At 45.7% G+C, this 22,567-nt stretch overlaps 3 protein-coding genes across 4 annotated transcripts; 1 reads left to right on the forward strand and 2 right to left on the reverse strand.

The window, feature by feature from the left end:
• Positions 1 to 603: 603 nt before the first annotated feature.
• On the reverse strand, positions 604 to 3,433 carry DFL_007355 (uncharacterized protein; the record flags this gene model as incomplete). 2 transcript variants are annotated; one of them, XM_067636925.1, is made up of 9 exons in its annotated part: positions 604 to 758; positions 826 to 988; positions 1,044 to 1,366; positions 1,424 to 1,664; positions 1,763 to 2,602; positions 2,664 to 2,955; positions 3,023 to 3,140; positions 3,196 to 3,202; positions 3,419 to 3,433. In XM_067636925.1, 9 exons carry the CDS (start codon positions 3,431 to 3,433, stop codon positions 604 to 606), a joined length of 2,154 nt encoding a protein of 717 aa, XP_067488492.1. The 2 variants fall into 2 exon arrangements, with proteins under 2 accessions (XP_067488492.1, XP_067488491.1); XM_067636924.1 differs by lacking the exons at positions 3,196 to 3,202; positions 3,419 to 3,433 and having other exon boundaries at positions 2,664 to 2,932; positions 3,023 to 3,089.
• Positions 3,434 to 8,870: 5,437 nt separating this feature from the next.
• Positions 8,871 to 10,801, forward strand: DFL_007356 (uncharacterized protein; the record flags this gene model as incomplete). Its single annotated transcript, XM_067636926.1, has 5 exons — positions 8,871 to 8,888; positions 9,206 to 9,211; positions 9,298 to 9,423; positions 9,501 to 9,692; positions 9,770 to 10,801. 5 exons carry the CDS (start codon positions 8,871 to 8,873, stop codon positions 10,799 to 10,801), a joined length of 1,374 nt encoding a protein of 457 aa, XP_067488493.1.
• Positions 10,802 to 11,333: 532 nt separating this feature from the next.
• On the reverse strand, positions 11,334 to 22,554 carry DFL_007357 (uncharacterized protein; the record flags this gene model as incomplete). The annotated part of the gene is made up of 29 exons (XM_067636927.1): positions 11,334 to 11,446; positions 11,515 to 11,624; positions 11,684 to 11,915; positions 11,966 to 12,232; positions 12,293 to 12,979; positions 13,047 to 13,539; positions 13,602 to 13,790; positions 13,851 to 14,046; positions 14,105 to 14,301; positions 14,401 to 14,612; positions 14,679 to 14,730; positions 14,785 to 14,821; positions 14,878 to 14,998; positions 15,059 to 15,258; positions 15,312 to 15,468; positions 15,521 to 15,553; positions 15,619 to 15,880; positions 15,934 to 16,239; positions 16,312 to 16,410; positions 16,466 to 17,932; positions 17,993 to 19,318; positions 19,375 to 21,510; positions 21,587 to 21,658; positions 21,717 to 21,866; positions 21,955 to 22,042; positions 22,155 to 22,219; positions 22,294 to 22,333; positions 22,395 to 22,442; positions 22,508 to 22,554. The coding sequence occupies 29 exons, from the start codon at positions 22,552 to 22,554 to the stop codon at positions 11,334 to 11,336; spliced, it is 9,402 nt and encodes a 3,133-aa protein (XP_067488494.1).
• Between the last annotated feature and the right edge of the window lie 13 nt (positions 22,555 to 22,567).

A 22,567-nucleotide genomic window follows, 5' to 3' on the forward strand; every position in this document is an offset into this window, starting at 1 on the left:
ATGCGGAGGAAGTATGCTTTACAAAATTGATGAAAGAGGCCTCGCCCCCTGGAAACGAAATCGAGTGTACGCTCTACACTACGATGGAGCCGTGTTCAGAAAGACTCAGTGGGAAAAAACCCTGCGTTGATCGAATTGTTGAATTTGGCAGAGTGTCAACAGTATATGTCGGGTGTCAAGAGCCGTCGACTTTCGTGGCTGAGAACACGGCAACCTCGAAATTAGCAGGACAAGGCATTCGATATTTACTAGTCGATGGCATGAGTTCTGAATGTAGAAATGTCGCGACGAAGGGCCACCCTGATTCTCTACTTGACACCGATTCAAAATAACGAGAGAAAGGGTATCAATATAACTTGGTGGATTCACAATCCATCTCTAGCTGGGCCGTGCGAGACAGAATACCTTGGGGGAACAGAGTTAAGAAAGTCACATGTTTGGTTTTTGTGCTTGTAAATATGCTGTTGGACAATGTAGAAAACGGTGGAGACTGATCCATAGAGATTATATCTGATTTGATATAAAGTATCTACATGCTGAAAAGGCCGGTTCCAAAATAACGCTAAACCTAACCTTGGATGGACATCCGTTTGAAACCTTGGTTCATTGCTGAGCCCGGGTTGTTTTCTCGTAGCCCTCCATCGTTAGTGCGGCTAAGAAGCAAGGTATTTCTTTCCTTTCTTCAACATAGAACTTGAGTTGGTTCCGAATTTCCCGAGCGAACTGGCTGTTGGGGCCACCGCAGAGCTTCATGGTACCTGCGAGTTGTAAACGTCAATACGGCCCCGTACTATGTCCGGTTAAAGGAGGAGGTATTGGCATTACCTTGTTCACCATCAAACACTATTCCTGTATCTACACCCCCGTAAAGATCTGATCGGTGAAACATCGACGTGACTTTTACTCTTCCGTTAGGTTGGAAGTCGACCTCGTACCCTAGGAGGCTGTATACTGCCTGTCTGAACTCTAGAGCTTTCTTTGACCACATCTGCTTTCGCGATCAGTATGCTTTGTAATATAAGAGAGCTGTGTTGTAAAAATACCTCCTTCAGCCTGGCCATCCGCTTTTCTTTTTCCGCGACCAAAGCTTCCATTTCTTGGACGTCCAGTCTGCTTCTTTCTAGTGTGCTTATTGGCACAAATCTAGCCCCCCCCGGTTGGCCCTCAAGTTGAGCTAAAAGGGCTTGGTTTTCTTCTCGGAGAACCCGGAGAGTTTCTAGTTTTGTGACTTCGTGGCGGGCCGCAGGATTGTCTTTTAGTTGTAAAACCCTCATCCTTGATGTTGCTTCACTGGCCTCGAGTTGTTTCTGCAGCGCCTTTATTTCAACGGACGCGATTTGGTGGGCCTGTTTGGAGGTTTCCAATTCTAAATGAGATGACTTAGCAGGACGTTTCGTTTCAAAAGGCTTTCTTGAAAGCCCACCTTTGTGCAGACTATCGATCCGTTCCTGAAATTGGTCAATGCTGCGTTTGTAGTCGAGGCCTTCTTCCAACCCTTGGAGATCGGCAGTCCGGGCAATGTCCCGTTCCTGAAGTTGTCTTGTAAGGGCGTTGATTTCATGCTTGTGTTCCCCAAGGAGCCTCTCAAGCTCCTCGATACGTTGCGATTTCTGATCATCATAATTTCCGGCCATCATGACCTCCTCTTCGGTAGAATATGTTTTCTAGGTCTGTTCAGCTTCGGTTCCTAGCTTCAAAATTTGGAGGAAAAGGAGGAAAACGATGCACGTGAATTAAAATGTGTGGGGGAACGGTTTCTTACTAGTTGCTCTCGCAGGAATGTTGCTTCTTTTAGAGCAAGTTCCTTCTGTCGTTCGAGTCGCTGCTTCTCTTTCGAGTCTTTATTTAGTCGGTGCTTCATGCCTTGGTTTTCCTCCTCCAATTTCGCTTGTATTGTTATCAAGTTACTGATTTCTTGATCTCGCTCTGCGATTAGGGGATCAGGTCGTCCGAATTTTTCTAGGAGAGCACTCTTCTCAATCTTTGTTTGCACATATGCTCTGGCTAGGTGTGCTGGGGAGGTGAACTGGATGCCGTCCGGGTCATCTTGCAAGAATGCAGTCCAGCTCAGTCTTTCCTCCTCCAAGATTGCCTTCTGGAGTTCAAGGTTCGAGACCTTTTCACGCAGCCCATCAAGTGCCTGAACCTTGCTTGCTAGAGACCTTCTTTCTTCCTCTATGAGAGAAATACTTTTGTTGTACGACCTTAGTTCCTCATTCTCAACTTCCAGTTTTCGATTTCTCGCTTCAATCGACCTTGTATGGTTGAGTTGATCGGCCAGTTCCCTCTTTAATACTTTCAAGGTCTCATCACCCTCAAATCCTTCTCTCGCGGTTTCGGCCTGTCCCTGGGAATGAAGAATTTCGTCTTCTCTATCACGAAGTTTGGTTTTGTACTCTTGTAGTAAAACCTCTCGGCTTGCGAGTTCTAAACGAAGAGAATCCGTCTGCTCACGAACGAGATCCGTTTGGGTTCTAAGGTCTTCCATCTCGTGGTGATGCTTCCTTAGGAGGGTTTCGCGTGTGGTCTCTAGATCGTGGTTTGCCTCCTTTAAAGCCAGGTTCTCAGCTTCCATATCTCGGAGCTGCCGTTCGAGAGATACCTACTTGCGCAATAGTTACGTTAACAAAGAATCGAAGTAAGGAAAGCGTTCTCGAGGGCACCTTTGTATTTGTGGCATCTTGGCAAACGGATTCGAGCTCGGAAGCAAGAGCCTGGTGACGTTCGAAAATAAAATTCTTTTCGCTCCGTTCTTGCTCGAAAAGTTTACCGTCCTCTTGGACCTTTTTCTGCAACGTGTGTATTTCTTTGCGGGAGCTGATGTTTTCTAGCTCGCGCTCTTGCTTAATGGTGGCTAGCTCGTACTTGACGGCGTTGAGCTCAATAAGGATGGCATCTTGAGCACTATCTGCTGTGATTTGGGGACTGTGATCTGACAAATATGAATATGGAACTCTAGGACAGGTAGATAGGCTTCAGGACTAGTAACATTGACCGGCGAAGCCGAAGTGGTCCAACTCACCTCGTGCTGAGGTGTCCGTCGTGACGAGAACGCTGCTGCGGAGGTGGTTTGGTGGGACTGACGCCATTGCAGGCCGTACGTTGGATCGAAGGGGGGTGTATTACAGGTATGTGCAAGTCTTGATTGAATTAGCTGTATACCTTTTAGCTAGCTGGATCTCTCGGGCTGCCTACCTATGTACTTACTTCACTTAAGTACTTCCCTAACTACTGTCTTGCATTCGTTGGTTTGAAGTTCTGTTTTCACATGCGTACGGATTAACTTATCAGGTTAATGAATTGACGGTTGTCGGATTCTTGAGGTGAGATGGTATCCGCGAGACGCGCAGGCCTCCAAGCGCGTCTGCTGACTCAGCATCCACCACAGCTACGATATACCAAAATAAGTACTTGGTACCACCACGAGTTGCATCTTTTCGATACTCGATAAGCAAGTACCTGCTCAAGTACTTAGTATAGTTAAGTGCTTATTATCAGCATTTCATTCTTTCTTATTTTTTTATTTGTAAATACTGAAATAAACTGAATTTGAGGTAAGTAACATTCAACACCCACCATTTTACCATCGATGGTCGCTGTAATACACAAACTCGACAACAGGGGTCCAGACCTATCTTAGACTTCCCTCGAAGTTCAGTATGGGCCTCGATGACAGGAGCTACAGACTTTCCATTCCGATTCCCGGCTCCCGTTGCCGATGCCAATCCCAGGTGTACACCAAGCTTGTGACATCAAAGAGGGCACGGACCAACTGTTAGATGGCGGTTTTCTCGCGTCGGTTACCCAAAGCATGCACGTTCAGACCAATAGCCCAGCCGAATGCCTGAATCTGTATTAGGGGGGTTCTTCGAGACCCTTGTCGACCGAACTCCCACACCATTTTCCAGCATCAAGTTGCATATTCGATCAATCTTCCTCCAAGCGCAGCTCTTCAAAGCCATGTCTATATAATCCAGCTCGGAAGCCCAGGAAGAAAAGAATTTGCTTCATTCTGCCCTCAAAAATATTCCTCTCTGGTGTAATGCGACAACTTCTATCCCTCAAAACTGACCGATCAAACTACCAACCCGATCCTCCGACAATTGCGACAGTCGAAGCCTTGGAATGCGATATCGACCTAACTCTGCCTGGAGGAATCTGATGAGCGCGTGGAGACTGTAGTATACGACCCACTTTAGCAACCTTTCGAGCGACAAAGCGGAATCGCCAGAGATTCCGTTTCCTCTAACCACTATCTCATCTTCCTCTCTGCAAGAATGGGGCATGGCACAGCCGATATGGACGCGGGACAAAACCGGATGCGTGAAATCGCACGCCTATGTTTCACGATTTAACAGCAACCAAGGCAGCACTTCTCGAATCTTGAGAAATTTCATATCTGCAGTTGCCTGTGTTTCAGCCGGAGGCAGAGGTATCACATATTTGTGATAGTCTGGTCATCCAAACCCACAGGAGATTCTTTACCCGGACTTTAAATCGACATTATCTTTCAACGATATCAGGCTAAATGTGGTGGAAATGGCACATGATACTAACACATCACAGCTTGACGGCATGAAGGCACCAGTTAAGGAGTGATCGTCTTGAACACAGATCTTGTCCCAACGAAAGTGATTTCCACTTGTTACAGCCAGTTTGGGCTTTGATGTGCTGGGACTCCTTATTGGCCACTTGTGTTACAACGGAGGACTCCACTTTTTTTGCGCCGAAGTTTAATCCAGACAGTAAATTGCATGATGAAAGCGCATGACATGGTATGGTATGTTCCCCACCGAGAGACGGCTCGGGTTGAGTCTGATCGAAGCCGGTATCTCGTGCTAAACCTAAACAGGTAATATACTTATGTGGATGAAAATCCCGCAGCTTTTCAAATCTCCACATTGTCAAGTTTTGTCTGTTGGTGTTTGGCGTGCAGAGGGATTGACATCCAGAACTACAGACAATACAGTTGTGCATGTGTGCAGCGCAGCTAAGGGCCCTTTTTTTTTTTTTTTTTTTTTTGTTTGTTTGGTTTGATTTAGTTTGGTTTGGGCGGTTTCTTTATTCCAGTAGAAGATGACCCATGGCGCTGGATTTTGGGGGCTTCAATGTCAGGTACATTGGCCATACTACGTCCCTCAAGAGGGAGAAAACGAACGGAATCGGCAAGGAAATGCAGTGTCGAAACTAACCCTAGCAGAGGTGTGTGTGTCTTCGATATTCAGCTAGATTACGGTAGCTCCCTTCACCTAGTACCTATGGACATAAGTACCTTTGTAAAATCAAATTAATGATGAACTCATCGTTTGGATCAAGACTAGACCCTTTATCCATGTCTAAAGTATATACTATTCTTCTTTCGGACAAGGCACAAATGAGACCGACCTGTGTCTTCAAAACAAATTTGATAGGCCAAAAGGTTCGTATTGAGAACTCACACTGTCTTACTATTTCCACTTGGGGGGCAATTTTGTTTTGCTGTGGCGAGTTGGGTACACTTGACAAAGGGAAGTTTCTGGAGGAAAACTCCGAACTGGCTCTGGCAGAGCCTCTGTTCATCATGTGAGTTTTAACAAGCACACTTCGAGCACAGTTTGGTTATGATATTAATTAATTGAAAGAAGAAAAATTATATCCAAAAATACTTACCCACAAGGCAGAATAGATATGAAAATATTGTTGTTTCATCGATTCGCCTCAAAGCAACCCCGCAGTGGCGTAAATTTATCACAGGTGAGACGCTCATCATCAGCTTAGTTTGGACCCTTGTCTATCGATGGTGTTTCCATGAAGGACTCGCCACGGAAATGGGCGAGATTGTAAGGTCTGCATACTCTGTAGTGGCCTGCGACACATTCCAGGAGGCCAAGCTATACTTTGACGGCGGTTCATCCACTAAGCCACGACGTCTATCCAGACATAACATGTACTCGGTATGTAGGTTCCGTCCTCACTCATGCATACAAATATCCATGTTCCGTCTAACTCCACCCAAGTGGTAGTCTCGTGGATACCAGGATTTTACCCCAAAGGTATGTGTGACCGAATTTATCCAGATCAAGGATATTCTTTGAGCAAGCTTATCCTGGTCAGTACAAACCTTGGCGTTATCCAGTGTATCCGCTAGTCCCTAGCTGTACTAGGTGTTTCGAGCCCTTTAATAACGGACTATGCCATTGGAACCAGACATCAAGTCCGATAAATTTGATTCAAAAAACTAAAGACTTCAACTGGTTTTGGAAATTTTAGTACCATTCACTTGATATACATATGTAGATCCTGATATTATTAAATCTTGAGAAAGAGGGAGATGATCTAATACAGAGCGGTACATGCAAACACAAGGGCAAAGAAAGAAAAAAAAAGTGCAGGGAAGAGGGGGGGAAGAAATATTGTATATATGGATGTAAGTGCCCCGGATAAAATGCGAAGAATGATATCTCAATTGCTTGATGGGAGCAGTTATATAACTTATTATGCAAAGGCTGGCGATGTGATAAAAACCTGGTCTGATTTATCGCAAAATCTATCAAGTGTACATGTACATACTTGGATGTGTGGAGCACCGGTCTGATGTCCTTTTCGTTTTACAAGTGGTGCTGCCGGTCTTTACCTCTGACCCGCGCTGCAAGGAACCCAATATGCGGCTTTAATGTTGATTCTGTAGGTTAAGAGTACAATCCTATGCACCAAACTTCGTAATGGCTGGAGGTACATATACATGTGCCTTGGTGCTTTTGGTGGAGACTTGGCCTTGTGAGCCGACGCATATGCACGCTCTAGTCCAAATTCATCTACCTGCATCCATCATCTGTCAACAAAATCCCCATCGTCATGGGCGGACATCCTTTTCTACTATGTACGTAGTACATTATGTCTGAATGGCCATTAATGGGCGGGAAGGTGTGCACAAAGTTAACTTTGTACATATACATATGCGAAGGGACTACGGTTTCGACGAAAGTACCAGCATCAAAATAGGGAAATGTTTAGATACGAGGAAAGATATCGACCATCTTTTGGATTCGGCCAAGTGTACTCCGTATGTACTATGTACATAGGTACTTACTTTATTCAGAGTCTCTTCTTTTGCTGTCTTTCCTTTTTCCTGTGCTTCTGGACGGGTGGGTTTTCATGTTGAATCATTTTTCTTTTGGGCTTTCTTTTCCCCCTGTTTTTCCGGAATCCTTTCTTGCACCCCGGTCCTGGTCCTCGTTCAAGCGTGGATATTGCTTTGGATCACATCCCGGTCACCCTGTTTCACCATCTAGCCGCAGAGTATCTACTATGTAGCTTCACCGGATACCTTTCGAGTTTGGAGTTGGCCTCGGTCCAAACCATCATCCGCACCACACACACGGGTAGAAGGTATCTTGTAAACTCAACTCTTGCGCGCCGCTTGTAAGACTTCTAGTTGATAAGCCCGCTGGTCTTTAGAGAGTCGTGTCCATGTGTAAGGCCAGAGGTTAACATCATTACTACTTATGTAGGAACCATTCACCGTCAGCTTGTCACAGCTGGTGGAAATACTTTTTTCTGTTCGTTTTATAGATTATCGACTCTTGCTGTTCAATAATTTCGTCCGGGAGAGGTAAGGCGTTGAGGGCAGATCCGTTCTTGCCAGCCCATGTTCTCTTGTTCCATCTGCATCGCGCCTTGCCTACTCCAGTATTCAGCTCCTGCCCGCATGTGGAGATGGTCATCGATCAGGGATTATAGACTCCAAGACACTAGTAGAGGACATTGTCCATCTAAATGAGGCGGGGAACGGTAGCAGGGGCATCAGACCCACATTAAAATTCTGTAGAATAGACGAAGAAGAAAAAAGGAACGAAATGTGGAAAGACCAGGGGTCGCAGAGATCAATGGTGGAGCGCGATTCAATCTTAGCAGAACCATTGCGACGAAATCACATACATGGCTATCGCCTCGTCTGGTGTTTCGCTATATATCAGCATCACCAACCACGCAACCACCCCCCCAGCAAACAAGAGCTTTTTTTTCCCGGGCAGATTCTCAGTTCTTGCTTAGGTTCCTGCTGGATCACAAGCACTCGCTTCCCTTATTTCGCTCTTGATATTATCTCTATATCCTCCCTCTTTCTATTTTATTTTCTATTTTATTATTGAGATTGAGATTGAGGCCTCATCAAGATTCTCTCTCCATCGACATTCGGGTTTCAGACAGGTTCCCTTTTTTCTATACATTTTTTGTTATCATCTTCCCGATTCCGACAGCCGCCGGAACTTCTTTCTTTCTTTCTTTCTTTTTTTGACAAAACGGTGCAAGGCGGCGGCGTCTTTGTTCGTGTAACCTGACAACTTCACATACGCCACAGCAAAGCAAAGGCTTTAAGGCGTCCCATTCGATATTTACTCAAGCAGGTAAGAAACATAGACCGATTATATTGCCTGGATTTGAAAATGCCATGGACCGGTGCCCATGACCAGGGAGACAAGCTTTAACCGAGTCTCCGATGACATGGAGGCCAAAACCAATCTTCCCCTTTGCATACAATAGTACTCGAGCAAAAACCCGAGGGATTGTTCCTACCTTTTTGCTTGGGTAAGAAGAAGTTCTCATGGGGTTATTTCCTATCTCTACAGATGGGAAGCATTCGGGATGCAGCTTGTCGGGTGGGAGGTGGGATGAGAGGAAGGGGAGACAAGTGCAAGTTTCGATGCATGATGGACAAGACTGGCCAAGCGAGCGAGGTCAGCAAGCAGGCGCTGATGCAGGCTTGCTCACTCCAGCAAACGCACTCTGCCACGGATCGTTGATTACTATACTTGTACAATATCAGGGTGGTGGGATTTGATATATATTATATATCCATACTTTCTATACTTACCTTATATGCTTACTCCTGGATGTACGTATATAAGTATGTAAGTAAGTAGGCACTTATGTGTATCTTCCCACATGCCCTCGCTTGCTCGCTCGTTCGTTCCTGTCCGGTCTTTAAAATTTGTGAATTGCACTTGCACTTGCACTCCCGTCATTTCCCACCTGCCATCCGCCAAGGACCCCAGGTCGCTTCAAAACGAGATGACATTGTTGAATGATGCTGACGTTGAAATTCCCGTTCAATCAAGCAAGCAAGCCGGACCAACCATCACCGAAGACCTATTCTTTTATTCTCTCACACCTTTAAGGGGTTCTTTACTTTTCCCCCAACAATCGCACAGAGGTGTAAAATACCTAGCCCAACGTGAGTGCCGACCGTGCCAGGCCATGGCAAAGAGGTTCGGGTGGAGATTCCAAATGCGTTGAGTCTAACCAGCTGCTGTCAGCCAGACCACATCTCCAACACATCGGCACATCAACACAATCCCTTCCACCAAAATGGAAATCCACGAGCTGATAATCGACGAACGCCACGCTCCTAAACAGTTTCCCTGCGACTGGCCTGACTGTAACAAGGTGTGTATTCCTAGGGGGATCCCTTCATCCTGCTAGATTCATATTCTCGTCTGCTAACCCTAACCCTCGAATAATAGAAATTCAACAGGAAGTCCGACCTTCAGAGGCACCATCGAATTCATACGAACACACGTCCCTACGCATGCACCTTCGCAGGATGTAAGAAAAGCTTTATACAACGAAGTGCTCTTACAGTTCACATTCGTACACACACTGGCGAAAAACCGCACCAATGTGAATTTATCGGCTGTGGTAAATGTTTTTCCGACGTAAGTCAGGAGTCCCTGGGTGGTCGGTCATATCGGACTGCCAATGCTATCCGATCAACTGCTTACAATTTATCTAGTCATCAAGTCTGGCCCGCCACAGGAGAATACACACGGGACGGCGTCCGTATCTTTGCGGTGCAAACAGATGTGGCAAAAGCTTCTGTCGGAAAACAACCCTCATCAAACATGCTCGGCGTGCCCATGGCATTGGCCAGAATCTTGACGTTTCTGATGACGAGTCCGAGAATGATGATTCAACCACCATCGAGCGCTCCCACCCCAAAACTGGTTCGCAGACTCGCGCTGAAGTCCTACGGAACCACGGGCCTGACAATGTTCTCCAAAATCAAAACCGTCACCTTAGCCTCTTCCGGCCGGAGCTCTCTCTTCCTTCTAGCCCACGTTCGAATCCTAATAGCATCGGCTTCAACGATACATATGGCAACACTAGTGCCGTATACCACTCCCAGAATCTAGTTTCGGACCACCCAATGACACCGACAAGCCCCTATTGCTTCCAAGAAACGCCGCCTCATGCACACGTATCACCCTTTTCGAATCTGCCTCGTACCTGTGCCGAAGATTTCATACCAACTAGTACCGGATTGCCTCAACACCCCCAGAACACCCAATACAACCCCAATCTTCGCATTATATGCAGCAGTAGTCCTACGCAACAAACTTTGGTCGCAGGCCATTGTGTTGGAAGTCCCGGTGAGCTTTCGAATTGCTCGACGGCCACAAGTGGGGCCTCGGTCGACTACTTTTATCGTAACCCTTCCACGGTTGACGGGGTGGGCAATGTGACACTTTTCATGCAGCAGCCCACTGCTCCAGATCATCTGTCCCATCAGGTACAAGACCAGGGCATCACAGAAATACCAATTGCCGTGATGTCACAGCAACAACCACAGCATCATTCACAACAACAACAACAACCAAGCGCAGCCATCTGGTATGGCTACTCGCAGTTCGATCAGCCACAGTTCCATGGAGGCGAGCAGCGTTTGTTTTATGAAAATGGAAATATGGAAAACATGACGCCAGTCAAACCCGCTTCTGAAGTTGTCCTGCATCCGCTCTTGACCCCGAGGGCGTCATTGTGCTAAGCCGCTTATAATTCCCTTTCTTTCTTGGTCCATTTGATATTACATCATTATTGTAATTTATTTCCTCTTGTTTTTGTGGAAATGGTCTTGACGTGGCGTTTACGGCGAACGGTTCCCGGTTTATGACAAGAGTGGCGTTATCCCGTTTGCGTTTCTACCTGTACAGCTCTAAATACTATTATACATAAGGTGCGTGTTTGAATTTGGATACCTGGGCTCTGGTTTTGCTAGGAATAAAGGTACATCATGTATATACATACACTCTAGGTAGTTTGGTGGCCATCTGCCCACGGCCAATGGTAAATGAGATATTACCATTCATTGATCAAAGTTATTTATTCATCCGGCCAGGAAACATCCCTTATTCTCAAGCTCGATATCGAAATAAATAAATATCTTTGCTGGCGGACTTGGGATGTGCGAAGGTAGCGTTGAGTCAGTCGAGCAGTTCTGAAGGGTATAGAGATTGGGAACGATGTAACATCGTAGATGAAGAAACATAGTATGTTGGCCTTTCTAACAGCACCAATGGTCACAAGATCTCCTGGTTTTTTGAGTTGAAGCTATTCACCGCCAGGGCAATTTTATTATAAAGGAACTGTCGACTTGTGTCTGTGCATGGAATGAAGGGGCCAGTAACACCTCCTTTTCGAGCAAATAGTTTTGTTAGCGACTCTGATCCCTAGGCATGGGGTGTCTCGGAATCGTTTTACCTCGAAGTGATAACTGTATTCCTGTCTTCTCCATGCTGATTGTCTGGAGGTCCTTGAGGGGAACATCCCATTCACATACGAGCTTTTTGGATTTCACGAGCATAATCCGACTACAGCCCACAGAGGTTAGTAGAGCAGCGGCGGGTAACGGAGGAGAAGTTATACCGACCTGTAAGTGAGCATTACAACGACGTCTTCACCAGGGAGTTCGAGATGCGCAATGTAGTCTTCATCAAAATACTTCCCGTTGTCCAGTTGTTTAAGCCAGAACTGCCCCAGCGCTTCTCTTTGAGAGTATGGTCGAACAACCCCATCCCGCCCAATAAACCTTGTTAAGCGAACCCTCTCAAGGCCTTCTGCATCAAATACTGTTGTAGTATTGCGAATTCCTTCGGTAACATCTGTTCTCTAATTAGTCTAGAACCGCCGAGTTTTTGAACACTTAACATACTTGAAGCAAGATCGAAAACTCCAATTGCTGGCTTGGTGGCCAAGCCAACGACCCCCTTCCCAAAACCTTTAATGAAGCCGGCTACGCCTTCGCGTTCTGCACCTTCCAAAGGTTTTCGAGCCAACCCTCCTACTCCACTTGCTACACTTGTGATAAAAGAATTTGCACCACTTGCAACGCCGTATAGGGCATGTTTTGGTCGATTACGCGACCGCGACATCCGCCTACGATCCTGAAACTGCTTGTCAAGAGTTGCAGCCGAGAGCCCTAGTAAAAGCTATTTAGTCAAAGGTAATCGCTACCCCAAATCGTTATTGTGAGACGGACCTTTTGAAATACTCCCGGTGACTTTTGATAGACTGTCTGTCACCCCAAAGACTGATTTCTTAACGAAACTCGTTGCTCCCTTAGCAATCCCAATACCTAGCTCTTGGGGTCGATCCGTCATGACAAAGCCCTGATACGGCTCGTAGAATATATCCATGACCCCTGAACTTATATTGTTAAATAGCCCAACGGGATTGCCTAGGAAATCCGCCGAACCCAGAATCTTATGCACCTGATACAGGAATTCTTGGCTGTAGTGACCCTGTATCCTTTGAAGCAGGATTGGTACTGACACCCGGACGTTTTCCAGTAAAAGCGCATTGAGTTTTACAGGAGCGTCATTAATATTGCCAATAGCCATGGTTAGTACATTTACGAAGAATATCAAAGGGTTCCTGGAAGATGTTTTATCCTCTGCGTTAACTCTCTCCGTTCGAACAAAGGACAGGTCCATCTGAGCCGGTTGTATATGAAGAAGTTCGAAATACACATCCTGCCCCGCTTCTGTTGCTTTCGGTTCCGGTATTCCGAGGCTTTCGTCGCAAAGATTCTCTTCTCTATCTTGGGCCCAACTTGCACCCGGAATTTTAGAGAAGTCCAAAAGAGCAAAAATGAAGTCCTCATCAATTTCCACGGTCATTTGTTGAAGGAGAAAGGTAGCATATTTGATGTATAGAACGCCATAAGCTAGAGTTAAATAGATCTCATTTGTCAGAACTAGAAGCCTCAGGGGGACCGAATAGGGAGCGCTTACAGTCATCCTTGACCCTCGTAACGGATGTGTGGAACGATGGATGAACGTCCATCTCTTTCCCAGTTTTAGGAACGACGCTGGGATAGAGCAGTATAGGAAATATACCACCATATAATTGGTTGTCTATTTGAATCCATTTGACCAGCAGGTTTAGTGTCTGATATAAATTTGATTCGTTGTATTTGAACTCCATCCCTCGGAAGGTCACATATGCGAGCTCCTTGAGATGACTATTGATCAGAGAGACGCCAATTCCCGCGAATCGGACCTGGGCCTTAAAGGATACCTCTCCATCCTCCTCTTGGACTTCGAATCCAGACGTGGAGCCGCTAGCCATGCTGGTTTGCGAAATATTTGTTTTCGGTTTGTATATGCTTTTTGACTGTTTATAGTTCGAGAGAATCAAGGTTTGAGTCGGTCCATCCGCCGCTACGTTGATGTCAATGATCTTCAATTGCGGGGCACCTGGCCTTGCTGGAATCTTCATAGGTATCTATACGACCATGTATGTAAGAAATTTTCTGAAGCATGGGGAGTTTGACTATAGTGCTTTACCAGATTTCCAATTTCTGATAGCCTGATGTGACGCTCTTTTCCATTAGAGGAGAGAATAAGTTCTTTTTTCCTTGCGGCCGGAAAGTCCCACGCATATGGCATTATGCTTCGAGGCGGCAGACGATACCGAATTGGCCGGAAGTTGGTGTCATTGCTGGTTTGGTCCTCATCCTCATCAAGGTGAGGGTCCTTGTAAGTAGTTACTGTTAGTAAGGGGACATCTAAGCAATTTGCGAAGCTTGAACCTACCGCTTGCCAGAAAGTAAACTCGGCGTCACTCTCGTTCCTCATTGAGAACGGCCAGCTTTTTGTTTCCATACCAATATGAAGGAATATTGTGGCATGCTCTTGCAAGACCTCTATCCGGACTAAACGTTGCCTTCGGCCCGATTTCGATATTTTAACATGAATCGTCCCTATATCCGAGATGTTGAACGGCGAAGACCTTCCCACCCCCTAGTTAGCGTGCATAAAACTCCATGTAAGGGTTTGCAATTCTTTACCATTGGTTATCGAGGCCAGGGAAACAAAGTGTTAATTGCTTTTCGTGGACCTGCCTGAGGAAATGGAGCGGCAATAGCTCTCCTGGCTTCAGTGTCATAATTCGCGAAGAGGCTGACTCGCGTATATTAATTTCCTCCGATAACTTGCTGTTTAGAATGAATCTAGGGGTCAGTGTGACTGTCTTAGTCATTTTATACTAATTTTTAAACCGTTAGCTGGGTTAAACTTTCCTTTTTTAAAAAATAAAACAAAATATAATATAATAAATAAATAAATAAATAAATAACGGACGTACTTTCCCTTCTCCCTCGGTCACTGATATTCCAATATGAATTTCCTCCTGCCGCGATGAACTAGCAATGACGACATCATCGATATTTCCAATAGCTTCAAAGCTCACTGGTCTACTCCATGCTGAGTCGCCAACCTTCAAGAGGGCTCTATTCCGGCGGTCGTCGGTAGGGTAAGAAAACATATATGGGATTGCCTTTTTCTGAGACAGATTTTCTAAGCAGACCTAGGATAAGCATTTATGGAACCAGCAGAGGATTTTTTGTTTTGTTTTTTACCAACCTGAAAATGACTGTCCAGCTGCTGGCCGAGCCTGTTGCATAGAAGATTTTGCCTTGACAAATATTTCAAGGCCAGTCTTGTTCAAAAGTAGGAATGGGCTATATACCGACACTCGAAAAGCACCGCCAGCGTTTGGAATCGGGCTATAAAACGATTAGTGATAATCCCACCCCCCAGATTCGCTGATGGGATGACTTACTAGTAATGTAGCTTGAGCTTCAAAGATAGACCGTTCTTATCCTTGAGGGAAAGAGATGACTCCCGCTTGAAGTCATCGTTGTCCGCCGAATTAATAATTGCAAATTCACTTTGCCCAAAAACTAAAAAGATCAGCCACATTTCTAATCGGAAGGGTAGTTAATTCGGTCCCCAAGACTCACCAGTATCTTGCATTTCTATGCTCATCAAGAGAAGATGGGACAGCTGAACTACATGCACGGGACTCAAACCGCCCTTTCTCAAAAAGTTTGTCCAGTCTTTCTTAGTATTCTTATCGTAGATACGATATTTCAAATCAAAAGGTAGTAGGTTTTCGACCTCTACAGGCGCGGAAAGCCGGATTTTCATGTTGGGGTATTTTCTAGCATGAAATAATTAGTAGAGCATTATCCGTCAAAGGGCAACTGGCTTTACCTTGTCAATGGGTCCGTCCTATCAAAATTGGCGTGGATATGGAAATAAAATGGGGGCGCAGCTTCCTCTTCGTTTCGGCAAGTGAGCATTTGTGTAGGCGTACCACGGAGGTCCTCCCAATATATCCTGCTATCTGACCAGCTGTACCCGAAACCAGCTATATGTGCTATAGTTAGCAACAGTCAGGAATCTTAGTGGAGCACTCTTACCATCTGGTCTAACAACTGCAGAACTATAAAATGCTGCTTCAACGGGGAAGGGGTGCCCCCCCCTGGCTTTATTTTATATATTCTGGCAACATGGGCACGCCCTGAGTCGAGAATGCCGAGTTCAATGGGGATCTGAGTGTTATTTTCAACCAACAGCGGGGACCGAAAGGTAATGTATTTCACATTGTCTGTGCCAAGGTGCACTTCGCACAAGAGCCGATGGACGATTTTGTTCACCCGAGGTCGAAGAGCATAGGTTTCTTCTCCCTCGCGGTTGACGGGTATCTTCGTTACACTCTCGAATGGCGTATCTTCGAGTTTTACTCCGACGACCGCGCCCCCTCCTTCCGGATTAAGATTCTTGAAATTTATTAGCAGTCTACGTCTCATGCTTGTTTGGGCTGCCTTCCTACCTCTCGCATCTTCTCCCATTCTTCAAATCTCCAGGGTGCTTCCTCTCCATCCTCTAAACGTCTAGCCATTGAAGTTCCCGAACTAGTCTCAAAATCAGCCCACACATGGATCGGATATCCCGAATGATTCCTAATTCTGTAGGGAGCATCAGCCCCCCGTGGCTTTGTCAAAACCTCATCGCTCTGGGAGAGAAACTGAGCCGCCTTGGACGCTAGAACGATGCTTTGTGTCGTTATAGTAAGCTCCATCATCTTTCTTGAGAACAACTCAATAGCTAGGCGTCCAGGATTTAAAGAACGAGATATCTATTTATTTTGGTTGTCGCAGTTCCCTATATTAGTATACCGAGCAGATCATCAAAGGAGTCAGGTTCTTACATGAAGTCCAAGTTGCCAGGGTTCGATCAATGGTTCCCAGGCTGACTTGGAAAAGTTGTAGATATTCACAAATATCTCGATATTGGTATCTCCATTCATCTTGAGGTACGATCGTAAGCCTTCCACCTTTACCCACAGAGTGGTGTGTACATACCTCTGATGACCAGTTCCCAACCCTAGCAGTAAAATGTTTTATGCTCAGGTCTAGGAGAGGGAGCTCGTGGGCATCACCAATTAAAATCACACGGAACCCATCAATTGCGACAACCATTTCTTCCTTGTTCAAGATCGTAGAGGCGGGCTGGAGCCCTTTTGACGAGGTGGTAGTAACCGCTCCTGATATCGAAGTTTTTGAAATAGAAGAAGACCTGCCCGTTACTGGCTTCCTTAACGAGCTGGATGTATTCAGGTTCCCGAAATGGGGTTGTTTCGATACATCTATCTGGTCCTGTGTGCTCGGGGTACCGGACAGCTCGGAAGCTTTTGAAACAATCTGCATCGCAAGCATTATATCTCTGAGAGACACGCGTAAAACGAGCGGTTCGACACTTATCGATACAGAAGTTATAGATTGCCCATCTCCTACTGGTCGGGTTTCCATGGATGTTTTGGCGCCGAAGTCATCTAATATGCGTAACCTACTTGTCTCGAATCTGTCCATTCTGCATAAGAACATCCCGACCTTGCTCACTTCTAGGGTCAAGGCACGCTGCTGTGCTAGGAGAACTTGTTTAGTTCCCAAGACAATAGCCTCGGAGCTGCTACTCTCTGGGTGTGCGATCAATATGACCTGCGCATCAACAATATTAATTCTAAAGGATGTTTCCATTTGAACCCCTGTCTTTTCATCCACTGCACTCGAGGATGCCGTTTCCTCCTTTCCGTTACCAACATAGATATCAATATCAGAGTCGGATGAAATGTCCTCTGTGCTAGATCCGTCGGTGCTTGCAGGTATTTGATCCGTTGGATATATTTCATTGATCCCAATGCCGTTTAGGATGAAATCCCGAAGGGCAAATAAATAATCAAGTGCAAATATTATTCTAGGGCTGTCGATAGTAAGCATCGCAATAAGATGGCGGTTCGTTTGCCCTGATATCGTGATGCTAGCCATGAACTGCGATCCATCAGTAATAGTGGAAGACATTATTTTGCGGTACTTGTTGGTTTCTTTGCGACGGCTATCGTTGATTGTGAAAGATTTGATGAGAACCTCGGATTCTAACGATCCGTCGCTCATCATCCGCAACTTTATTCCAGTTCGATTTAACGAAAATTTTGATAGGCTGGCAGTTGTTATATCACGAATTGGCTCTGACGGTGAGGACACTAAAAGCTCAAGGCTGATATCGCCCATCGTGAGAATTAAATCCACTTTTGTCCATATTCCGGATACCACAGACAACTCTGGATTTAGGTCTGAGGCGGGGATAGGGCTATCTGACGGTGAGGACTGCCCAAATAAGTTTGTATTTCCAGTTGGTGACACTGCTTCTGGGGGGGCGTAGTCTTCGGGCTCTCCGGCGAAGACTCCGGGGATTGAACGGCTTAAGTCAACAAGAATCTGCAGCTGGTCCTGTGAAAGTTTCATTTTCAAGTCCGACATTGTACCTTGGACCTATATAACAAAGCAGTTAGGAGAATATCCTGCAACTGGTGCGGTGGGTAACTATAATACCTCAATGTCTGGCCTTTCAAGCCTTTCCTGGTGTTCGAGGTAATTTATCTTAAACCCAAGGTCAATTTTATCAATCATTTCGAGCTTTTCAACAACTTCGGATGTAAAATGGAGCGCCGATATCAATTTGACTTTTCGGATACCAGATTCGATCCTGTTCACAATCGGTGAGTGATCACAGTCATCTAGTGGTATAAATTTGTTCGAGGCGTATATTTCTCCGAGAAATGCTGTAATGGTGTCTCTTCCAACCCTGCCATTTCGTGGCGCCCTTGGAAAAGTGATGATGGGTGTCTGAATCGTGATGTCGAATTGGATTCTATTAACCCGTTCTTGCATATGGCTTGCCTGGTTGACCGCCGCTTGCCTAGCAGCATTAAATAAAGCCTGCATGCGGCCAAATTTAACCATGAAATTGACGATCTTGCGGAAGGGCTCTTCGGCAAAGTTGATTCTGATAGAACCTGATTTTAGATATATTGATGTGTCATAGCCGGGGTATGCCGCCACGTTATCAGGGTCAAAAGTTTCATAGCGGAAATCAGCAAGATTATCCCCTTCGATGGTCATAAGCTGTCGCAGGTCAGATTCTGTGCTGGCACCCTCGTTGATGTCATCCAATAGAGAAAAGTTCCCCAGTCTCGCACCAATACGCATGGTTTTCCCCATCAGGAACACCCCAACGTCTGCAGACGCGAGGCTCAACGTCGCTAACCGGAGTCCATCATTGTTTAGGATTAGAGCTATCGTAGAAAGGTCTATTTTCACTCGCATTTTTTCAGGTCCATATTCAATTTCCGGAGGGTGGGAGTCGTTAAATTCGGGATCCTGCTCTTTTTCATTTGTGGGGGCCTTCTCAAACTGTTTCTCGTTTTGGTTGGTGAACGTTGTGAGAACGAAATCGAGTAATGTTAGGAGTGTCGTTCGGGTGACTACAACGTTAACAGTCGAAATCGAGACATCAATATTCGTATCTATACCCTCATACATTGTCATGTACTCGGGCGAATTCCGGTTGATCTTGGCATATTTAACGTGCACTAAACTTTTCCCTGCCTCTTTAGAATCCTCGGAAGTGATGATGCTTTTGAACTGAGGAGAAGGATCTGTGTCGATCTGGTCTTCTAGGTTTAAAGTCTTCAGAATTACGTCGGCGACAATATCGTAAGGCCGAACATAGAAGTTGAGAATGAATCCGTTCGCGACTAGCTCCGCTAAAGGTCTGTCGGGGACATTTGCCATAGCCTCGGCTTTGAACAGCGAGCCTTGAAGTCTGTCGACTTGGAATTTGAATTCAAATGTCTTTTGATGAAGTTTAGGAGCATCCTAGATATATTTAGCATTTCCAGCACTTTAAAGACAAAATTACCAACAAAACCTACAGAAGATTGGCCTTCCGAAGCTTCAATGAAATCATCCTGACTACCATCATCAGATTCTTCTTCCACAATGAGTAGAGCTTGTTCCTGAGCCGAAAAACGGAAGGCGGAGTCGCGCCGGTGAGCCTCTAGTTTCTTGCCGCTACCCTTCAGACCGGACTCGGTCGCGGTCTTTTTATCGGTGTCGCCATCATTGAATTTAGGTATCGCAACGTCGATAATACCCATCAACGTTTTGTACTTCCTGTCAGAGACACTAGCGTGCAGCATTGGCATATGCCCAGATATTCGGAATTTCGTCAAGTTGGGTGCTTTCGGTAAGATCGATATTTCGATTTTAAAATCGATATTAATGCGGTCCACAACCCTGAGCTGCTTCGAATCGCCTTCTTTCTCGAGTTGGGCTATGGTCGTTTCAATCGATGGGCCGATCAAAATTTGAGTTGACTTCAGTTGCAGCAGGAATTTGTCGTACATGAGGGACTCTAACTTTTCATAGTCCGACTCCGTGTATTGGGTGCTCTGTTTCGCTTGTATTTCCTGTACGTCGTGCTTCTGTACTAGATCGCTTGTAAGGCTTACGTGACCAGCGTCAATTATCAAGCAATTCGCAGCGTGGGTCGTGACATTTTCCGGAATAACAAGCAGAGGAGCTTGAATATCGAGCTTAGCATTGAGTGTCTTGTGCTCTTCCAATGCAAACTCGAGGCCAGCTCTAGTTTGTTGTCTAACTGCCTCAACCGTGGCACCAGCAGTTTCCATTAACGCCCCTATTGATTCCATATGACGTTCTGGTGGCTTGAAAAATTTATAGATCTCCTCCAAAAACCTCGGGTTGTAAATGACTTCCATGCTTCGTAACTTCGCAGTCACGGCGGAATCGGCACTCTCATCCAACGGATTTCGCTCGAAAGTAGCGTGGAAGAATGCATTCTTGTCGTTGAAACGACTGCATTGAAATTCGGCGGGTTGCGAATCTACTCCCGTCTCGCTAGGTTTTACCCGTACGATTTGTGGGAATAGAGATCCAGGCGTAGTTCCGTCGTAGACACGTAAGCCTCCTAGACTAGTCTCAGCCAAGAAGGAATCCGGGCGTTGTACAAGTGCCGCTTTGAAGTCGTCGAATGATAAGGACGTAATTTCCACCGCATTCGTACTGTGGGGGCCTCTCTTGAGAGTGAAGCTACCAGTTTTAAGGCTCGTCTCCACTTCCATCTTGATTGAGTCACGAGGCAAATCGATACTTTCAGCAAGAGATTTTTTTTCATCCCAATCGATAGCGTCGTAGAGTTCTCGACGCTGTTGTTCGGTCATTGTAGCTTCGTCAGACACTTCATTCTCGCCGTCGGTTTCGGTAGAACCCCAGGCCCAAGAAAACCAGCCCTTTGGTTGTTGTCCTTGTGGTTTTCTGACAACCGCCCTTTCCTTACGAAGCTGGTTTCTCGCTAACGAACGATAAAACCGCAAATCCTCATAGGAGAGCCTCCACTCTAATTTCTTCAGCTCATCTGCTTCACTGGGGGTGAGAGGTTCGGTTTTCTTCTTCTTCATAAAAAGTCGGATATAGGAGAGTCTGTCGTTCCTTCGCTCCTTAAAGTAACCCCATGTCCATTTTTTGTTCTTCTCGTGTATTTCGTCGCGAACAGCTGCGATTGCGAATCTGAACCATGCTTTGGGGTCATCCATAAGCGGTGACTTCGGTCGAAATTTCTTGTACTGCTGGTGGCGTATATAGAAATGGAATAGATCAATGAGCATGAGAGCATCCCGATACTGGTGCTCGTCAAGGACGAAACCGATTTCATCAAATAAGGCTCGGGCCTTTAGCTTTGGTGTTTCTCGTGATGGCGTTTTACAAAGTTCAAGCCTAGCCTCGCCGCTCACTGGCTTTAGGATGAACTGTTGCAACTCAGCTGGTTGACTGCTCGTTGCGATTAGCCGCGGGAATTCTGTCAGCACGTTTTCGTGAGCATTGTGCCCAAGAAGTTCTGTATCCGTATTCCAATAGACCGCCAAAGAGCTAAGTTTGGCGAGTTTGTGAGTAACTGCGACATTCCCTTGAATGAATATCGGTTGCCAATTTTCATCGGTCGAAACAGCTGAGAACTCCTCAAGTGTAAACCCTAGAGCAAATGGGTGCTACAGTAGGCGCCAGATTCCTTTTTGTTAGTCCTCTGAGTCTGACGAAAAACATTTTTGCTCGTTAAAGGCTTACTCCTGGTGTTGATATAGAATCTTCGTAACGGATGTGGATGTTTTTTATGGTTACTTGCAAGTTATCTACAATCTGATAGCTTCCGTTAGTCTCTGAGGTCGCTATGAAGATTTAATCTAATTATTGATACCTTCGTCACTAGGGATTCGGTAAAAGATTGGTGCTTCTGTTGTTCTTCTTCGGAAAGTCCAGAGGTTGTCCTTTCGTGAACCAACTCTGCACTCTCGAGTTTCTCTTGCTTCAAGACTTGCCGTCTCCTTTCCTCGTCTTCCTCGTCATACTGTAGTCAATATGAACGTTAATATATGTATTTATATATACCTTTCTACGAATATTTTGGGGGGTTAAAGTGGCAGTCGTTGGTTTACCTCTGAATCTTGCTTTGGGGTAGCTAGAAGAAAGACATCTTCGATCGTAACCTTTACAGGTTTGTTTTTCAGATTGCTCCATGGTATCCTATATACAGAAAAGCCGGGGGGTCAACATACGCTTAGAAAGAGCTTATGCGTCCCGTAGGATAGGGGTGTCTATGAGGGGTATTAGTTGGTGGTAGCGGGGCAAGACGTACTGGAGGGTTAGACGACCAAGATGTCCTTCCGACACATTTAGCGGTAGTTTCATTTGATCCAGCGCCTTAATTTCGGAATAAACAATCGGGTTAGTCAAGTAGGAATGCGGTTGTTGTAGAAGACCGAAATGAATGTCACCTCTTTTCTAAGTTCAAGGTCCCGCAGCTGGACATCACCACTTAAGACAGGCATATTAGAAGAACGCCATCAGCATCAAAGGGGATTATCAGGATGCACACCTCCAAATCCCAATATTCAATTGCTTGGGATCGAAATTTCGAATATACCTATCCCGGAAAGCTCAGCATGTCGTCCATGATGGCGCACTAAAAGAGAGTGTTCATTGACATACATCCCCAAGAACCTATTCAAGAGGGTAGCAACCAGGCCCTCCAACATTTTTCTCGTTTTG

Source organism: Arthrobotrys flagrans, assembly GCF_004000055.1.
Source record: "Arthrobotrys flagrans strain CBS H-5679 chromosome Unknown unitig_8, whole genome shotgun sequence".
In the NCBI taxonomy this organism is placed as follows: domain Eukaryota; kingdom Fungi; phylum Ascomycota; class Orbiliomycetes; order Orbiliales; family Orbiliaceae; genus Arthrobotrys; species Arthrobotrys flagrans.